The sequence below is a fragment of the Eptatretus burgeri genome, chromosome 16 (genome assembly GCF_056783735.1).
Source record: "Eptatretus burgeri isolate ZD-2024b chromosome 16, Ebu_testis_v1, whole genome shotgun sequence".
NCBI classification, from domain to species: domain Eukaryota; kingdom Metazoa; phylum Chordata; class Myxini; order Myxiniformes; family Myxinidae; genus Eptatretus; species Eptatretus burgeri.
The window spans coordinates 36,133,604-36,152,335 of NC_140976.1; the positions used below are offsets into that span (position 1 = coordinate 36,133,604).

The following is an 18,732-nucleotide window of genomic DNA, read 5'->3' on the forward strand; positions in this document are numbered from 1 at the left end:
GTATACCTTTACATAAATTACCAAGGACATTAGGAGACTGGACAAATCAACATAGGACATGAGATATCAACCTGGAAACTCAGCATCACCACTGTGTTCACAAGGCAACACCACACAGGTGAACCCTTATTCTTATTTTCTCTCTCACCAGGTATTGCCAATGTCTATTCCTGAACTAGCCGAGAACATTTATGGAGAGGATGAGATTGAGGAGCCCGGTGAAGTTCGAGAGCCGGATAAGCACCCGATTACGCACTCCACGACTCGCTATTTGCTCAGCCCGTCATCTCAAAACCCCCTCCGCTCACTTCAATCGTGTGCCGAGCTCAACGCCTACGCGACGGCAGTGAGTGAAAATTTGGCAGCACGTCACACGGCTGTAGATTTTGATAGCCCAAGCCATTACTTCCTGTTTGGACGTCTTGTCGACTTTATAACCAGCAAAGAAGTTGTAAATGTTCAGATCTCTTCAGTTGTTGCCAATTGCCAGCCTGGTCAAGTGGTTATTCGGGACGGACTTTTCCGAATCGCTGTTGCACAGATCGAACCAGAAGCACAGCCTGGAGACCTCAACTCCGATACTAGAGATGTAGAAAGGGCAATAGTTCTGAGTGCAGAGGAGAGCGGAGAAACGAGCTTGATGTTTCGACAAACGGAAGACGTAGACAGCAGGGAAATTTTGATTACGACGGAAGATGGCGAGCAAGGATTTTTAACAGTTGTGGTGGCAGCTGGAGTGGCTGCCTCAAATGGAGATGAGTTTGTGGATGGAAACAGGTGTGGGACTGCTGCAGTAGCACTGGGTTTTACTCCAGATGGAGGTTCACCGTTTCACTTGTGAATTGTCACCTGAATGGGTCAGTTGCCCACAGGCTTCAGTGCATTCTTGCACACTATCCTTGCGATGAAATCGCATTTGATGGACACAATCAAAGTTCACAAAATTACCTACATGGATTCACATCTATCTGAGAAGGTGCTGTATATTGTAAATTTTTATCAACAGTCCTGACTTTCTGCATTATGATCAGGAAGCTGATCTCTTATGGTTTTGAGAGTTTTCAGGGGACAAAGCAGAGTTGATTAGAGTGAACCTGCGTTTTCAAACCGAATGTTTGGTCATGTAACTCTTTTACCTGTACGCTGAAAATAGGGCAGCTATCCTATCCAGAGAGATTGAAATGATAAAATGTTATGTATTTTTGAACAATTTTCTTTGTCTCTAATTGTCTGTTTTTTGCCTGTCAGTGCAGTAGATTATAATCACTTATGTACAAATAAATTAAGAGTCTGCCAAGTCAGAATGGGATGGTTTTATTATATTTATGATTCACATGTTGAAAGTGTTTGAACAGTGCATGGAACTATAAAAAAAAATCCTTATTTAATATCTAAATCTCACTCTTACTGCAATTGCTGGTAAATGCAAAATAATATTTTGTGTGCAATCCAAAATGCAACTGCTCGGTGTTTTACCATTTAAATGGTTTGCTAATAAATAATAAACTTTTGACTCGCTTCTCTTGCTTTCTATTGGGTATTTATTTTCCCCTCTTCAGCTCCTTCATGTTGTCGTTCTTATGCTCATGGACTCTCCTCTTCTTCACCCTCCATTCCTCTGCAAACCCTGAATCCAGTCTTGTGGTACGCAGCGGCACAACTCCTCACTGAATCCCAACCCTACAGGGCAGACCTCGGGTGCACCTGGACATGGTGCTGTCACGCATCTGTTTGGGTGGATTAAGGATAAAAGCAGGATGGAGTGGGAATGTGGTAACAGAGAGAAGGGACAGATACAGATGCCATTTTATTTTTGACTCTTGGCACAAAATCACCTGATACAAGATGAAGTTTTAAGGAATCTACTGCTACTACTACTACTACCACCATAATTATTCCCACCTTCTTGTGGGATCAGTTAGAGAATGGATTTGGCCCAAGACTAATGAACTGCCTGTCCAAGCCTGACGTTTGACTGAAGGTGATTTGCACAGGAATTTTTTACTTTGTTCAGGGTGCTAGAGATAAATCTCCTGGCTGCAAAGCAACAGCCAGACTGTGTATCGTCGGGTTGGTAAACAAACCCATTCTAAACAGATAAGGAAAGTGTTGGATTTTTCGGGAATAATGTTATTTGTTATAAATTATGAGAAAGTGTTTGATATTGTTGATTTTTTTAAATAATAGACAAATGTGTGATGTCTAGTATAGCAGCTCAATCGGTCAACCTGGAAGGAGAGCGAGAAATGCAAACTTCTGCTTTGATCACGTGCTTTGTTCGTGAGGAAATGACTTGTGTATAAAAATTGTGATGAATGCTAAAATGCAGTCATTAAATATGTAACCTGAGTGTAAGGAAACAAATGCATAGTCATACAAAGATACCTGCTACAGTGCCTTCAGAAAGTATTCACCCCCCTCGACTTTTCACATGTTTGTTGTTACAGCCTGAATTTAAAATGGATTAAATTGAGATTTTTTTTCATCACTGATCCACGCATAAATACCCCGTAATGTCAAAGTGGAATTATTATTATTTTTTTTTTACAAATTGATTAAAAATGAAAAGCTGAAATGTCTTGCATCAATAAAGTGTTCAACCCCTTAGCTATGACACTCCAAATTGAGCTCAGGTTCATCCAATTTCCTTTGACCATCCTTGCGATGTCTCTACAACTTGATTGGAGTTCACCCGTGGCCAACTCAATTGGTTGGACATGCTTTAAAAAGGAACACACCTTTCAATAGAAGGTCCCACAGTTGACTGCCTGTCAGAGCAGAAACTCTACCATGAAATCCAAAGAAAGTGTCCGTCCGTCTAAAGATATCCGAGTCCATCTAAACTCCTAGATAGAAATGTGAGGAGGCAAAGATGTGGGGAAGGGTTCTAAAACAATTTCTCATGTTGAAAGTTCCCAAGAAAAGTGAGCTCCATCATTAGGAAATGAAAGGAATATGGAACTACCCAGACTCTTCCTAGAACTAGCCATCTGACAAACCTGAGCAACCGGGAAAGAAGGACCTTGGTCAGGAAGGTGACCAAGAACACAATGACCGCTCTGACAGAACTACAGAGTTCCTTGACTGAGATGGGAGAACCTGCTGGAAGGACAACAGTCTCTGCAGCACATCACAAATATAGGCTTGATGGGAGCGTGGCCAGACAGAAGCCACTACTGAGAAAAAGGCACATGACAGCATGCATGAAGTTTCCATAAAGGCATGTGAAAGGCTTTGAGAGCATGAAGCAACAGATTATGTGGGCTGATGAGAAAAAAAGCCGAACTCATTGGCCTGAATGCAAAGCGCTACATCTGTCGGAAACCGAGCACAGCTTGTCACCCATCGAACACCATCCCTACCATGAAGCATGGTAGTGGCAGCATCATGCTATGGGGGATGCTTTTCAGTGGCAGGGCCTGAGAGACTTGTAAGGATTGAGGGAACAATGAATGGAGCCAAATAGAGGCAAATCCTTGAGAACCTGCTTCAGAGTGCAAAAGACCTTGGACTGTGGCGAAGATTTCCCAAAAGGACAATGACCCCAAACATTCAGCCAAAGTAACACGAGAATGGCTTCAGAACAAGAATGTGAAAGTCCTTGAGTGGTCCAGCCAAAGCCCAGGCTTGAATCCCATGGAGAATCTGTCGAAAAACTTGAAGATTCCTGTTCACCAACACTCCCCATCCTACTTGGCAGAGCTTGAGCAAATCTGCAAGGAAGAATGGGAGAAAATCCCCAAATCTAGATGTGCAAAGCCTTTGCACTACACAGGCATGCCCAAGAAGACTTGAAGTTGCAATTGCTGTTAAAGGCGCTTCTACAAAGTATTGACTCGGGGTGAATACTTATGCAAATTAGATATTTCTGTATTTCATTGTCAATAAATTTGTAAAAATTTCTCAAAACATCTTTTCACTTTGTATTTTGTTCATATCGGTGACAAAAAATTTAAATTTAATCCATTTTAATTGAAGCTGTAACACAACAAAATGTGGCAAAGTCAAGGGGTGTGAATACTTTTCTGAACGAATTGTAATTCTGCCTTCCTGACATCTTCAGCAACACAAAACTCTTACAATTCCGAGCTCACAAGGTACTTAGGATAAAGATTGCTGTATACCACGACGGTAAAAGGGAGCGAGATGAAGCAGGAAATTTTCATTTATATAATTAATCCAACAAGTTAGACATAATGTCTGAAGATTTAACAAAAACTTCAAACCTTAATGGGAAGTTTCAATCGTGTATTTTAAGAAGATGAACCACATCATGAAGAGGTATTACAATCACATCAAATTCGTCACCGTTGTCAAGAGAATAGAGAAGCGTTGCAAAGTGTTGAGGTTGAAGGACACCATAAAGGCGTCAATGAGAATGCAAATACTATTGTGGACAAAGGAAGAAGCAAAGATCGTACTTGAAGCAGAAATAACAATAAAGGCCCTGAGCAGGAAATGAAGTTGAGAAAATGGTGCATTATCCCATACCTGCACTTTCGTCGATCAAACCTTCGTGCTCGTAGGAAGCAGTCTCGGGTGTTGAGTGCACACTCACATCCACAGCTCTGTGTGTGCAGCCGTTGGCCTCGGGGGCACACCCTCCAACAAACACAGTTGCACATCTCCTCATTCCACTTCATGCCAGGTCCACAAACTTCTCCTGTTATGTACAAATTAATGACAATAACTAGTTATAGTTTTGAAAGCACAACTTGAAAGCACCACCATCTAGTACAGCTGCTCAATGAGCAAAGCTCAGGTTCAAAGTTTCGACCACCGAGTGGTCATAATCCAGGCTGGACCGCTCATGTCGATTGAGTAGTTGTTCGTTGAAACGTGAGACCTGGGCTTTGCTGATTGAGTAGCTGTATTCTTTGGTGATGTTTTCACTTTTAAAATTAACAAATTTTATTCTCTCTACAAATTGACATGAAACGTCTTTATATGGAGAGTCGGACTACATCAGTGGGGAAAAAAGAGAATGAATTTTCAGTGAAAGAGATATTCTCTTTCACCGAAATAAAAAGAGAATAGGTGAAATAGGTGGGAGAAGAGGAGAAATGCCATTTTCAGGCAAGAGCCCTTCTTTCATTCCTCAGTTCTCATGTGTTTTGAAGGACTCACACTGTCCCAAACATTGTCGCTTCATCTTATCTCCCATGGAGAGGAGCATACCTTTCTCAACATGTAGTTGAAGTTGTTGCCCTCATCATTGAGTCTTTCAAAATTGCTGCTCAGAGACATGACAGAAGTAAATAGACACAATTATTTTTAAAGAATTTATTTATTGAATATTTGAAGTACATTTGATCCATTTTTTTAAATGAACTAGTCTTTGTAGACTTGCCATTTGAAGATTTCAACACTTTTACTCTTTCAGACATAGAACTAATGAGTTCCACCCAGGCTTCACACAAAAGGTTTAGGAATTCTGCTCGTGATGTTGGTTTCCTGGACTTTTTCCACACAGCTCAATCCAATATGGCCCAGAAGTATTCAATGGGATTCATCTCAAGAGACTGACTTGGCCATGGAAGTTGCTTGATCCCATTTCTGTCCTGCCATTATGTGGTCTTTTTTTGGAGTGTGGCATGGAGCTCCATCTTCCTTGAACAGAGTGTTGTTTTTGACCACCTGACCAGTGGAGAAGACAGGGAGAAGTCCATCCTCAAGGATAGAGATGTATATCGTAGAGTTGATGTTGTCAACACACTCCACAAGTTCTGACCGACCAGTGCTCCAGATTGCTCCCCACACCATCACTGAAAAACCACCGTGTTTGACAGTTGGCTGCAATCAATTCAAAGAGAACTCTTGACTGGGAAGTCTCCAGACCCATACACGTCCACTGTCAGAAAATTCAGCAAATTGGGGCTCATCTGAAAAAAAATGACAGTTTGCCAAAACTCCAAGGGTCTGGTGGCCATCTCGTCAGCCCACTTCTTTCTCCTTTGAATGTTGGCTGGTCTAAGAAAAGGTTTTCTCCGAGCTGCTCTCCAAGAGTAACCCAGTTGATGAAGGTACCACCCGGCAGTTCTTGAGCTAACTTGGACCACCTCTGCAACATCTGCGGCCTTGCAACGGGGAGTTTTCTCAATGGACCGCTTGACAGCTCGAAGACATCTTTCTGAGGGCTCAGATCAACCAGAATGGGAAGCTGTGGGTTTCTTGCCTTCGCTGGTGAATTGCACAATCACCTGATTGACCGTAGAAAGCGGAATGCCAAGGTTCTGACGCTGGCTGACTCCACCTTCCGATTGGCCAACAATTCGTCCTCTTTGGAAATCACAAAGGTCGTGTGCTCCCTGGGTTCGAGGCATAGTTAATTGTGATACAAGACCCAGGAGCTCGTTTCTGCAAAATAAATAGTTGAATATTAGTACAAATCACTGAGTAAAACTTGCTTTCTACAGATGAAATGAATAAATTTAAGGTGTCCATTTGCTTCTGTCATGTCTCTGTACTTGTGCTTCCTTTCTTTTGCCCAGAAATTGCTCGTGTTCCAGCTCCTTGCCCTGACCTATTCCCTTCTCCCCGACCTTACTTCTACTTACCTTCCTAACCTGAAAGAATACGATGAGGGGTTACCAACAATTACTCTCCAGCACATGAGGCAAGTTTGTGTTCTCTTCATCAAACAGGCAATTCTTGAACCAGGCCTGAATCTTGAATTATTGAACCAAACGAAAGCAATTCTTGCCCATTCACAGAGAATACCAGACCTGAGTTTGAGTCGATATTAGAATGAAGACAAAACGGTGCAAACTGTATAGGATTGTGAAGGTGCGAGGTTACAGGTAAGCCAACTTCCTTTGCCATTACCTACACCTTGTTGTGCCACACAGCGGCATGCTTCGACATTCCAGCTCATCCCTTTGGCGCATGAGCCACTTGTTGGGCCACACCTGCGGAGGGAATGAGGTACGGCTCAAGATAACGTCATGCAACTAAATTATAAATTTTTTCACCACCATATTCCATTTAAACTTAGAAATTAGACAAATTTAAATAAACAGCCTTGATTGTAATCATTTACCTCTTTCATGAGCTTCATTACTAAAGAACATATATATATATATATATATATATATATATATATATATATATATATATATATATATATATATATATATATATATATATATATATATATATATATATATACATATACTGGAGTGAGAAAGTAAAGTTAGAGCCTCCAACATATGACATCTACAAACCTCGTTTGGTTTAAATTTTTATCATCCCTCATATATTCTCATAAGCAATATACCTCTACGTCTTGTACATTTTTGACTTACTGTCCACCGTCGCGCCACGTCTTGGACACAGAACGAGGTGGTCGGACATTGTGGAAGGGAATGGTCAAACAGTGACACTCTGTATGGTTCTTGTAGCTGATGGTAACTGGGCGGATTACTAGCTCTGGGAACAAGGAGATCTCAATAACCTTGGGGGCAGAAGGAAAGAAGAGGTGTCAGGTGTTAGGGTTACGGTTAGGGGTACACCTGTATCTTGTATGTTTAAGCATGAGGTGGTTACATAGGAGATAAATAGTTTGACCGCAGGTGAGAATGCAACAAGTCCATGCCAATGAAGCATTGTTGTTATTGTTACAACTCACACGCAGAGAAATGGACTTGCAGCTTTGTCCGAATGCTGAGACATTTGAATTGTTCAAGCGTCAGCAATAATATTTTCCATGTACTCATAAAGTGAGGAGGTAGATGAGTAATTGTGTTGTTATATGTTGATGGGGTTGCTAACGCTTCCCCTCCACGCCAAAGCAATACTCTTCGTGAATGGCCAAGTTAAATGAAACCATGTTTGAACGAAACAGAGTTTCTTTCCCAGACGAGATATCTGCATCCCACTGGTCTCTTAAGACGAGTTTATTTAACCAATTTAACCCACCCCCCAACCCCCAGGGATTTACTAATTGGGCCAGAACTGTTTGCGTGCACGAAAAGGTGGGAATCAGGGGACATGTCTCGATAAATAACACAGGTTTATCAAAAGACCCACAAGACAACCCGAACAGGAAATCCCAGGACTGAAACAGATGAAGAAAAATAAATGAATACACTTTACTGTAATAACTGAAAGCTCGGAAAGCTAGGGCGCAACAAGCATATAAGCACATTCACTCACAACGAGGGGGAGAGGGCAGGCAAGGTCTTTTAAAGGATATAGGTTGAGAACACACTTCCCCGCAGGCAGCATGGGTCAGCTCCATGGTCACAGCACCAGACGAGCTCGTGCACCTCGACGCAAAGTGCAGCCCACAATTCCAATCCAAGAGCCCAGATTCACCTTGAACCCCTGATTCACTTACCGCCTTGACTGCCACCGGCCCGACGGACTTTCAAACCCGATGTGGGTTCCTCCACAGTTGCAAGCATTCAAAAATAGCACATACATGAACACCCCAACGCTGTCAGTACACGCCCGTCAGCCACTGGTCTGGTTTCATCACTTATTGGTGAGTTGTCAGCGACAGCTTAGACAGAAACGCGAACCACCGAGGCTCCTCAACATGTACCACATGCAGTGCCAACAGCAGTCATCTTACAGTCCAATCAAATCTCTCACCCGCAACGGCCTAATCAAGTCTCTAATATCATAAAGCCAATCAAATCTCTCACCCATAACGGCCTAATCAAGTCTCTAATATCATAAAGCCAATCAAGTCTCTAATATCATAAAGCCAATCAAATCTCTCACCCATAACGGCCTAATCAAGTCTCTAATATCATAAAGCCAATCAAGTCTCTAATATCATAAAGCCAATCAAATCTCTCACCCGTAACAGCCTAATCAAGTCTCTAATATCATGAAGCCAATCAAGTCTCTAATATCATAAAGCCAATCAAATCTCTCACCCGTAATGGCCTAATCAAGTCTCTAATATCATAAAGCCAATCAAATCTCTCACCCGTAAAGGCCTAATCAAGTCTCTAATATCATAAAGCCAATCAAGTCTCTAATATCATAAAGCCAATCAAATCTCTCACCCGTAACGGCCTAATCAAGTCTCTAATATCATAAAGCCAATCAAGTCTCTAATATCATAAAGCCAATCAAATCTCTCACCCGTAACGGCCTAATCAAGTCTCTAATATCATAAAGCCAATCAAGTCTCTAATATCATAAAGCCAATCAAATCTCTCACCCGCAACGGCCTAATCAAGTCTCTAATATCATAAAGCCAATCAAGTCTCTAATATCATAAAGCCAATCAAGTCTCTAATATTATAAAACCAATCAACTCTCTCACCCGTAACGGCCTAATTAAGTTTCTAATATAAAACCAATCAAGTCTCTAATATCATAAAGCCAATCAAATCTCTCACCCGCAACGGCCTAATCAAGTCTCTAATATCATAAAGCCAATCAACTCTCTCACCCGTAACGGCCTAATCAAGTCTCTAATATAAAACCAATCAAGTCTCTAATATCATAAAGCCAATCAAGGCTCGAATATCATAAAACCAATCAAGTCTCTAATATCATAAAGCCAAACAAATCTTTCACCCGCAACGGCCTAATCAAGTCTCTAATATCATAAAACCAATCAACTCTCTCACCCACAACGGCCTAATCAAGTCTCTAATGTCATAAAACCAATCAACTCTCTAATATCATAAAGCCAAACAAATCTTTCACCCGCAACGGCCTAATCAAGTCTCTAATATCATAAAACCAATCAACTCTCTCACCCACAACGGCCTAATCAAGTCTCTAATATCATAAAACCAATCAAGTCTCTAATATCATAAAACCAAACAAGTCTCTAATATCATAAAACCAATCAAGTCTCTAATATCATAAAACCAAACAAGTCTCTAATATCATAAAACCAATCAACTCTCTCACCCACAACAGCCTAATGAAGTCTCTAATATCATAAAACCAATCAACTCTCTCACCCACAACGGCCTAATCAAGTCTCTAATATCATAAAACCAATCAAGTCTCTAATATCATAAAGCCAAACAAGTCTCTAATATCATAAAGCCAATCAAATCTCTCACCCACAACGGCCTAATCAAGTCTCTAATATCATAAAACCAATCAACTCTCTCACCCACAACAGCCTAATCAAGTCTCTAATATCATAAAACCAATCAAGTCTCTAATATCATAAAACCAATCAAGTCTCTGATATCATAAAACCAAACAAGTCTCTAATATCATAAAACCAATCAAGTCTAATATCATAAAGCCAAACAAGTCTCTAATATCATAAAACCAATCAACTCTCTCACCCACAACAGCCTAATCAAGTCTCTAATATCATAAAACCAATCAACTCTCTCACCCACAACGGCCTAATCAAGTCTCTAATATCATAAAACCAAACAAGTCTCTAATATCATAAAACCAATCAAGTCTCTAATATCATAAAGCCAAAGAAGTCTCTAATATCATAAAACCAATCAAGTCTCTAATATCATAAAGCCAAACAAGTCTCTAATATCATAAAGCCAATCAAATCTCTCACCCGCAACAGCCTAATCAAGTCTCTAATATCATAAAACCAATCAACTCTCTCACCCACAACGGCCTAATCAAGTCTCTAATATCATAAAACCAATCAAGTCTCTAATATCATAAAGCCAAACAAGTCTCTAATATCATAAAACCAATCAAGTCTCTAATATCATAAAACCAATCAAGTCTCTAATATCATAAAACCAAACAAGTCTCTATTATCATAAAACCAATCAAGTCTCTAATATCATAAAGCCAAACAAGTCTCTAATATCATAAAGCCAATCAAATCTCTCACCCGCAACGGCCTAATCAAGTCTCTAATATCATAAAACCAATCAACTCTCTCACCCACAACGGCCTAATCAAGTCTCTAATATCATAAAACCAATCAAGTCTCTAATATCATAAAGCCAAACAAGTCTCTAATATCATAAAACCAATCAAGTCTCTAATATCATAAAACCAATCAATTCTCTAATATCATAAAACCAAACAAGTCTCTAATATCATAAAACCAATCAAGTCTCTAATATCATAAAGCGAAAGAAGTCTCTAATATCATAAAACCAATCAAGTCTCTAATATCATAAAGCCAATCAAGTCTCTAATATCATAAAGCCAAACAAGTCTCTAATATCATAAAACCAATCAACTCTCTCACCCACAACGGCCTAATCAAGTCTCTAATATCATAAAACCAATCAACTCTCTCACCCACAACGGCCTAATCAAGTCTCTAATATCATAAAACCAATCAAGTCTCTAATATCATAAAGCCAATCAAGTCTCTAATATCATAAAGCCAATCAAGTCTCTAATATCATAAAGCCAAACAAGTCTCTAATATCATAAAGCCAATCAAGTCTCTCACCCGCAACGGCCTAATCAAGTCTCTAATATCATAAAGCCAATCAACTCTCTCACCCGCAATGGCCTAATCAAGTCTCTAATATCATAAAACCAATCAAGTCTCTAATATCATAAAGCCAAACAAGTCTCTAATATCATAAAACCAATCAACTCTCTCACCCACAACGGCCTAATCAAGTCTCTAATATCATAAAACCAATCAAGTCTCTAATATCATAAAACCAATCAAGTCTCTAATATCATAAAGCCAATCAAGTCTCTAATATCATAAAGCCAATCAAGTCTCTAATATCATTAAGCCAAACAAGTCTCTAATATCATAAAGCCAAACAAGTCTCTAATATCATAAAACCAATCAAGTCTCTAATATCATAAAGCCAATCAAGTCTCTAATATCATAAAGCCAATCAAGTCTCTAATATTATAAAGCCAATCAAGTCTCTAATATCATAAAGCCAATCAAGTCTCTAATATCATAAAACCAATCAAGTCTCTAATATTATAAAGCCAATCAAGTCTCTAATATGATAAAGCCAAACAAGTCTCTAATATCATAAAGCCAATCAAGTCTCTAATATCATAAAGCCAATCAAGTCTCTAATATCATAAAGCCAATCAAGTCTCTAATATCATAAAGCCAATCAAGTCTCTAATATCATAAAGCCAATCAAGTCTCTAATATTATAAAGCCAATCAAGTCTCTAATATCATAAAGCCAATCAAGTCTCTAATATCATAAGACCAATCAAGTCTCTAATATTATAAAGCCAATCAAGTCTCTAATATCATAAAGCCAATCAAGTCTCTAATATCATAAAGCCAAACAAGTCTCTAATATCATAAAGCCAATCAAGTCTCTAATATCATAAAGCCAATCAAGTCTCTAATATCATAAAGCCAATCAAGTCTCTCATATCATAAAGCCAAACAAGTCTCTAATATCATAAAACCAATCAAGTCTCTAATATCATAAAGCCAAAGAAGTCTCTAATATCATAAAACCAATCAAGTCTCTTATATCATAAAGCCAAACAAGTCTCTAATATCATAAAACCAATCAACTCTCTCACCCACAACGGCCTAATCAAGTCTCTAATATCATAAAACCAATCAAGTCTCGAATATCATAAAGCCAATCAAGTCTCTAATATCAGAAAGCCAATCAAGTCTCTCACCCGCAACGGCCTAATCAAGTCTCTAATATCATAAAGCCAATCAAATCTCTCACCCGCAACGGCCTAATCAAGTCTCTAATATCATAAAGCCAATCAAGTCTCTAATATCATAAAGCCAATCAAGTCTCTAATATCATAAAGCCGATCAAGTCTCTCACCCGCAACGGCCTAATCAAGTCTCTAATATCATAAAGCCAATCAAATCTCTCACCCGCAACGGCCTAATCAAGTCTCTAATATCATAAAGCCAATCAAGTCTCTAATATCATAAAGCCAATCAAGTCTCTAATATCATAAAGCCGATCAAGTCTCTAATATCATAAAGCCAAACAAGTCTCTAATATCATAAAACCAATCAAGTCTCTAATATCATAAAGCCAAACAAGTCTCTAATATCATAAAACCAATCAAGTCTCTAATATCATAAAGCCAAACAAGTCTCTAATATCATAAAACCAATCAACTCTCTCACCCACAACGGCCTAATCAAGTCTCTAATATCATAAAACCAATCAAGTCTCTAATATCATAAAGCCAAACAAGTCTCTAATATCATAAAGCCAATCAAGTCTCTCACCCGCAATGGCCTAATCAAGTCTCTAATATCATAAAGCCAATCAAATCTCTCACCCGCAACGGCCTAATCAAGTCTCTAATATCATAAAGCCAATCAAGTCTCTAATATCATAAAGCCAATCAAGTCTCTCACCCGCAACGGCCTAATCAAGTCTCTAATATCATAAAACCAATCAACTCTCTCACCCGCAATGGCCTAATCAAGTCTCTAATATCATAAAACTAATCAAGTCTCTAATATCATAAAGCCAAACAAGTCTCTAATATCATAAAGCCAATCAAGTCTCTAATATCATAAAGCCAATCAAGTCTCTAATATCATAAAGCCAATCAAGTCTCTAATATCATAAAGCCAAACAAGTCTCTAATATCATAAAACCAATCAACTCTCTCACCCACAACGGCCTAATCAAGTCTCTAATATCATAAAACCAATCAAGTCTCTAATATCATAAAACCAATCAAGTCTCTAATATCATAAAGCCAAACAAGTCTCTCATATCATAAAGCCAATCAAATCTCTCACCCGCAACGGCCTAATCAAGTCTCTAATATCATAAAGCCAATCAAGTCTCTCACCCATAATGGGCATCTTCTTCGGTAAGTAATGGCACCTTCGCGCTGATTCCCAATTTATCCACTTACAGGTTTATCACCAATTGAATTACAGGCTGTTGAGTCTCGAGTTTCCACAATGTCCATGACAGAGATTCTCATTTACAAGCAATAATTTAATAAACATAAACGGGGTGAAGGAAGAGGGAAGTGAACACGGTCGCGAGCATTAGCCCCTTACCTGGAGTGGCCCTTCATCATCATAATTTCGTATGTGGCTGCTGATTGCATCATTGCTGGGAGCGGGGCTGTGCCACTGATCCAGTTCCTCCTGTTTACAGTAAGCTGGTACTCATTTAGCTGACATCGGAAGAATGACAGGCTGAGTCAACCCACCTGGTGTTATTTAAGAGGAAAATAGGGGCTTAAACTCAGGACCCGAAGATGATAAGGCAACCACCTCACTGTTAAGCCAACACCAGACGTATACCCTTAATATTATATTAGACCCTTACCTAGAGTGGCCTTTTGCTTTGTTTGGGGCGATTTCCATGAGAAAAGAAAAAGCAGCGTTAAGGTCCAACAGTTAAAAATGAATAAAAATAACCCTCGTGGAAATGGTTCCAATGACAAACTTATTAGGCCGGACACTCTCTTACAAGGTCACAGAACAGATAAAGAGAAGAGACAGCAGAACCTTGTGAAAGAGCAACTGCTCACACCTGGCTTGGTCTAGACACCAAATAGCCAGCACACCGCTTGATGGGTGGGCGTGGTTATCCATGCTGCAACCACCTGGCCTCAACACCACAGCACACCCCAAACAGTGGGGGAAGGAACTTGCTGGCAAAGTGCAGAAGGGTGGGGCCCAGGTTGTTGGGGGAGGGGAGGGGGAGTGAAGAGAAAGAGCCGAAGCCAGGAGAACGATTTGCACTCATCCCACCCTTTTATAGTCCCTCCTCGGGGGACGTTCCAGTTCGCCCATCGCACACTCATTGGACGTCCTCTGGGGAAAATTGCCGCCCCCTTTCCGGTGCCTCGTGGTTCTTCACTTGCAGTCCTCATGCAGCCCACATGCACATGGGTGTCACCACGCAGAGACACGTGTACGCCATGTAGATGCTGCCACATGGACTCCCCACTCGGACGTTCACCACTGTAGTTACCCCGTGCACGTCAAGTGAAAAGCAGGGTTCACTTCTGTCTTTCCATCTGTCCAACCACCTCTATCTATTTATGATTGTCATAATATGATATTATGATGTCCACAAACATCTATTTATGATTTCAATTTATTGTTTTATTTTGAACACGAATCAGAAAACGAACCTGCAGTTTGTAACAGTAATTTGGCTCTGAAGCTGTCCCGATTGCACATACACAGATGTTGTTTTTTTTACTCTGTCTGTCTGTCTGTCTGTCTGTCTGTCTGTCTGTCTGTCTGTCTGTCTGTCTGTCTGTCTGTCAAACAGAATTTAAAAATCGTAACAAAATTGAAACTTACTGTGTTTCAGGACATCATAAAGGATACAAACAACAGGCATGAAGAACGAATGTAGTGTGTTAAATAAGGTGGTCTAAACGACACGACATGGATGGTGAGAAACATCCAGAAATTTTTTTTTATTCAACTTTGAAAACCATTATTTTATTTCAATTGAATTTTATACCTGAACACTGTGTGGGATGGCGTGTTCTATGACCTCTCCAGTTCCCCTCGCCGAAGGAGAGGGTATTATTGTGTTTGGCTCCATTTATTTGTTTGTTTGTCTGTTTGTCTGTTTGTTTGCAAAGAACTTTTGTGTTTTTCTCTGCAAGCACTTGTCAGATTGAGATGAAATTTTCAACATAAGTGCAACTATTTATGTAGATTTGTTGTTATGATAAATATGATATTGTTACGGCTGTGGAAATTCGCAATACACCATGAAGGGTCCTTAGATCAGTTATGACGCTAAGTTTATGTGCAGATAGGTCCCCACCATTGTTTAAAGGGGTGCAACTCTTTGAGATAGCCGTTTTTCTTTATCTATCATTACTTTGAGCCACCATTGCAACAAACCTCCACACAAACAATCGTCACCAACTACGCCACAACGCCAACCACGCTCACACCACCACCACAACAGTCACCACCATCTTCGCCACTAAGCCCGCTTACGAACGCCATCCTTCACGGACAGTTTCCGCGTCGGAAACCGTCCGAGAAGGATTGGTAGAACAAAAGCTCTTGTGAAGCCTGTGGGGTTTTTCCCGCCTGTTTTCCCCGCGTTTGGTGTGAAGGGGAGGGGGCAGGGCAGCTCGCTGCCGATTGATGGATGCGATTGATCCCGAAAACGGGGAGGAGCGAAGAGCGGAGCCCCGCGCTGGATAAGGCGGGCCGCACGCGAGGCTCGCTCTCTCTGTCGGGGTCGTGTTGGATTATACTCGCTCTCTTGGTGGACGTCATCCTCTCGCTTCATCTTCGAGCTCTCTCTTGGTGGTCGAGGTCAGGCTCTCTCGTCTTGGCGTTGGGCGACCTGTTGGTGAAGGCGCGGGCCGGTGGCGAGTCCGGGCGACGCCTCGGAGACGCAGACGGGAGGCGCAGCCCTGCCGGCTATGTGGTGTGAATCTGCGCGTCTGGCGAGGGACGCCGGAGAGAACTCACCGACCACATCATCGCAAAGGCCCGAGAGCAGGCGTGGCTACGCTAGCTGCCGTGGGAACAAGGCGTCGCGACCTGCCCACCGTCTCACCTCGAGGGGGCAGGTAACCATCACGGTCTCGCGGGCCTTTTCGGTCATCCAAGGCTCACGACCATAAAGGTTTACGAACCCCGTCTCGCTCCCTGCCTATGGGGAAGGTTTTCCTGTTGTTTTTGTATGACTGCTGTGGAGCCGTGTCTCCATAAGTAAACCTGTGTAAGTGACTGTGCTTGTAAATAATAATCGTAGTCTGTTGTATTGCTTTTTATTTGCCTTGCTTGTAAATATGTGCATGATTCCTTGCTTGTGTTGTGTGTGCAATATGTGCTTTATAATAAACTAGTGCGGGCCCGTAGGTGCGTGCCAGTATATGCAGCTTCGTGCCTTCAGTATCAGGTCCCCAGCATCAATTGTGACGTCATATCAAACGAAGAAGAATTGTGACGCCCCTCTCCCTCTCTCCCTCTCTCCCCCTCCTCTCTCTCTCCCCCTCCTCTCTCTCCCCTCCTCTCTCCCTCCCCTCCTCTGTCCCTCCCTCCTCTGTCCCTCCCCTCCTCTGTCCCTCCCTCCTCTGTCCCTCCCCTCATCTTGCCCCACCTCTCACCCCCTCTCTCGCCCTTCTCTCTCCTCTCCTCTTGCTCCTCTCTTGCCCTCCCCTCCTCTCTCCCTTCTCTCTCCCTCCCTTCTCTTGCCATCCCCCCTCTTCTCTCTCCCTCCCTTCTCTTGCCATCCCCCTCTCCTCTCTCCCTCCCTTCTCTTGCCATCCCCCCTCCTCTCTCCCTCCCTCCTCTTGCCATCCACCCTCCTCCCACCCACCTCCTCTCACCCCCCTCGCTCGCCTCTCTCCCCCTCCTCTCTCCCCCCTTCCTCTCTTCCCCTCTCCCCCTCCCCTCTCCTTCCTCCCCTCTCCTTCCTCCCTCCCCTCCTCGCCCTTCTCTCTGTAAATGTATTCACAAATGTCTACCAAGCACAATGATTAATTCCAACCTTGGGGGAAAAAAACAGCTTTCAAACCCTTGGGAAACAGCTGTTTCCCTCGGGAAAATTCAAACCTTGGGATTAATAAATAATTTGAATAATAATCAAACCTTGGGAGTAAATAATTAAATAAATTAATAATTAAATAATAATCAAACCTTGGGATTAATTAATTAATTCAAACTTTGGCAAAGAACAGCTTTCAAACCTTGGGAGACACTTGGGAAACAGCTGAAATGGATGAGGAAGAACGATATCAAACTTTGAAAAGGCACATACCCAGTGTCGATTGTGACGTCATACCAAACGAAGAATTGTGACGTCAATCCTTCAAAAAAAATTAAAATAATTAATTAAATAAACATTAATTGTGACGTCATTCGTGATGTCATAGCACCGTGTCCTGTCATTGGTTCACAGATACATGGCCGTAACTTGGGAACCGCTCGTCCGATTGATATCAAACCTTGAAAAGGCACATCGGCGGGGCCCCAGCAATATTCCTGGCAAGTTTCAATCCGATCGGACCGGTGGTCGTCTGGTTATTAATAATTTGGGAAAAAATGGCATGATAAGGTGAGAAGGTGGAACGACACCTTCAGCTGCCATATATACACCTTTTCAACACTGAAAAAGCAATAAAATGGCCGTAACTTGGGAACCGCTCGTCCGATCGATATCAAACCTCGAAAAGGCACATCCGCGGGTCCCCGGCAATATTCCTGGCAAGTTTCAATGATATCGGACCGGCAGTCGTCGAGAAATGGCGGTCAAAAACAGACAGACACACACACACATTGCTGGAATTATAGATAGATGTTCTTGTGTGCAACGTATCCCGTTCGTCGTGTCCTCCTTTCACCACATTGAAAGTGCCATCTAGCATCGTGGAATGAGTAGTGGGTTTTAAACACCCGATAAATAATCTGAACCATCGAGGTCGGCGATAACACCGCTCGGTTATCCCTGTAGCACGGAACGAACCGCTTAAGCGGTTCATGTCCTACGCCGACCTGCGGCGTGGTGCAACCCCTCGGTAGGTTACCCGCGCGGGTATTTAGGTATATCGACATTCGGCGATTCACCCTATTTTGCGCGGGTAGAATGCGGACTGGGTTGTGATGAGGTTAAACCCCCACCCGTGACTGGCTCCTGGCGGTAGTTCCAGGAGGGTCATGACTGAATTGTCCGTCCGGTGGGCGACACGGCTGCCATTAGAGGCACGCGGCCAATCGCACGTCAGGCGGGCCAGAATTCGTAACAATATCATAGGTCATATCGTGTGGCAGCCATGTTAGAAAAATGTGTGATTTGTGATGATGTCATTGGTACCTTCATTATGATGTCATAATTGCATATGTAGAATGTTACATGTGATCAGTATAAAATTTGTA

The 18,732-nt window shown here is 41.7% G+C and overlaps 2 protein-coding genes across 8 annotated transcripts in view; one reads left to right on the forward strand and one right to left on the reverse strand.

Annotated features, from left to right (window-relative positions):
- Nucleotides 1-1,520, forward strand: part of HMGXB3 (HMG-box containing 3) — a 94,800-nt gene extending 93,280 nt beyond the window's left edge. For all 7 annotated transcript variants that reach the window (XM_085859369.1, XM_085859372.1, XM_085859370.1 and 4 more), the window contains one exon: nt 152-1,520. In XM_085859369.1, coding sequence (XP_085715495.1) covers nt 152-841 — 690 coding nt within the window. In that variant the 3' untranslated portion in view covers nt 842-1,520. The remainder of the gene's footprint in view (nt 1-151) is intronic.
- LOC147010862 (vascular endothelial growth factor C-like) overlaps nt 1,299-18,732 on the reverse strand; it is a 41,284-nt gene continuing 23,850 nt past the window's right edge. Inside the window, exons 4-7 of the mRNA XM_085859376.1 lie at nt 7,305-7,453; nt 6,826-6,908; nt 4,492-4,663; nt 1,299-1,727 (exon numbers count right to left, since the gene is read on the reverse strand). Coding sequence (XP_085715502.1) covers nt 1,604-1,727; nt 4,492-4,663; nt 6,826-6,908; nt 7,305-7,453 — 528 coding nt within the window. The 3' untranslated portion in view covers nt 1,299-1,603. The remainder of the gene's footprint in view (nt 1,728-4,491; nt 4,664-6,825; nt 6,909-7,304; nt 7,454-18,732) is intronic.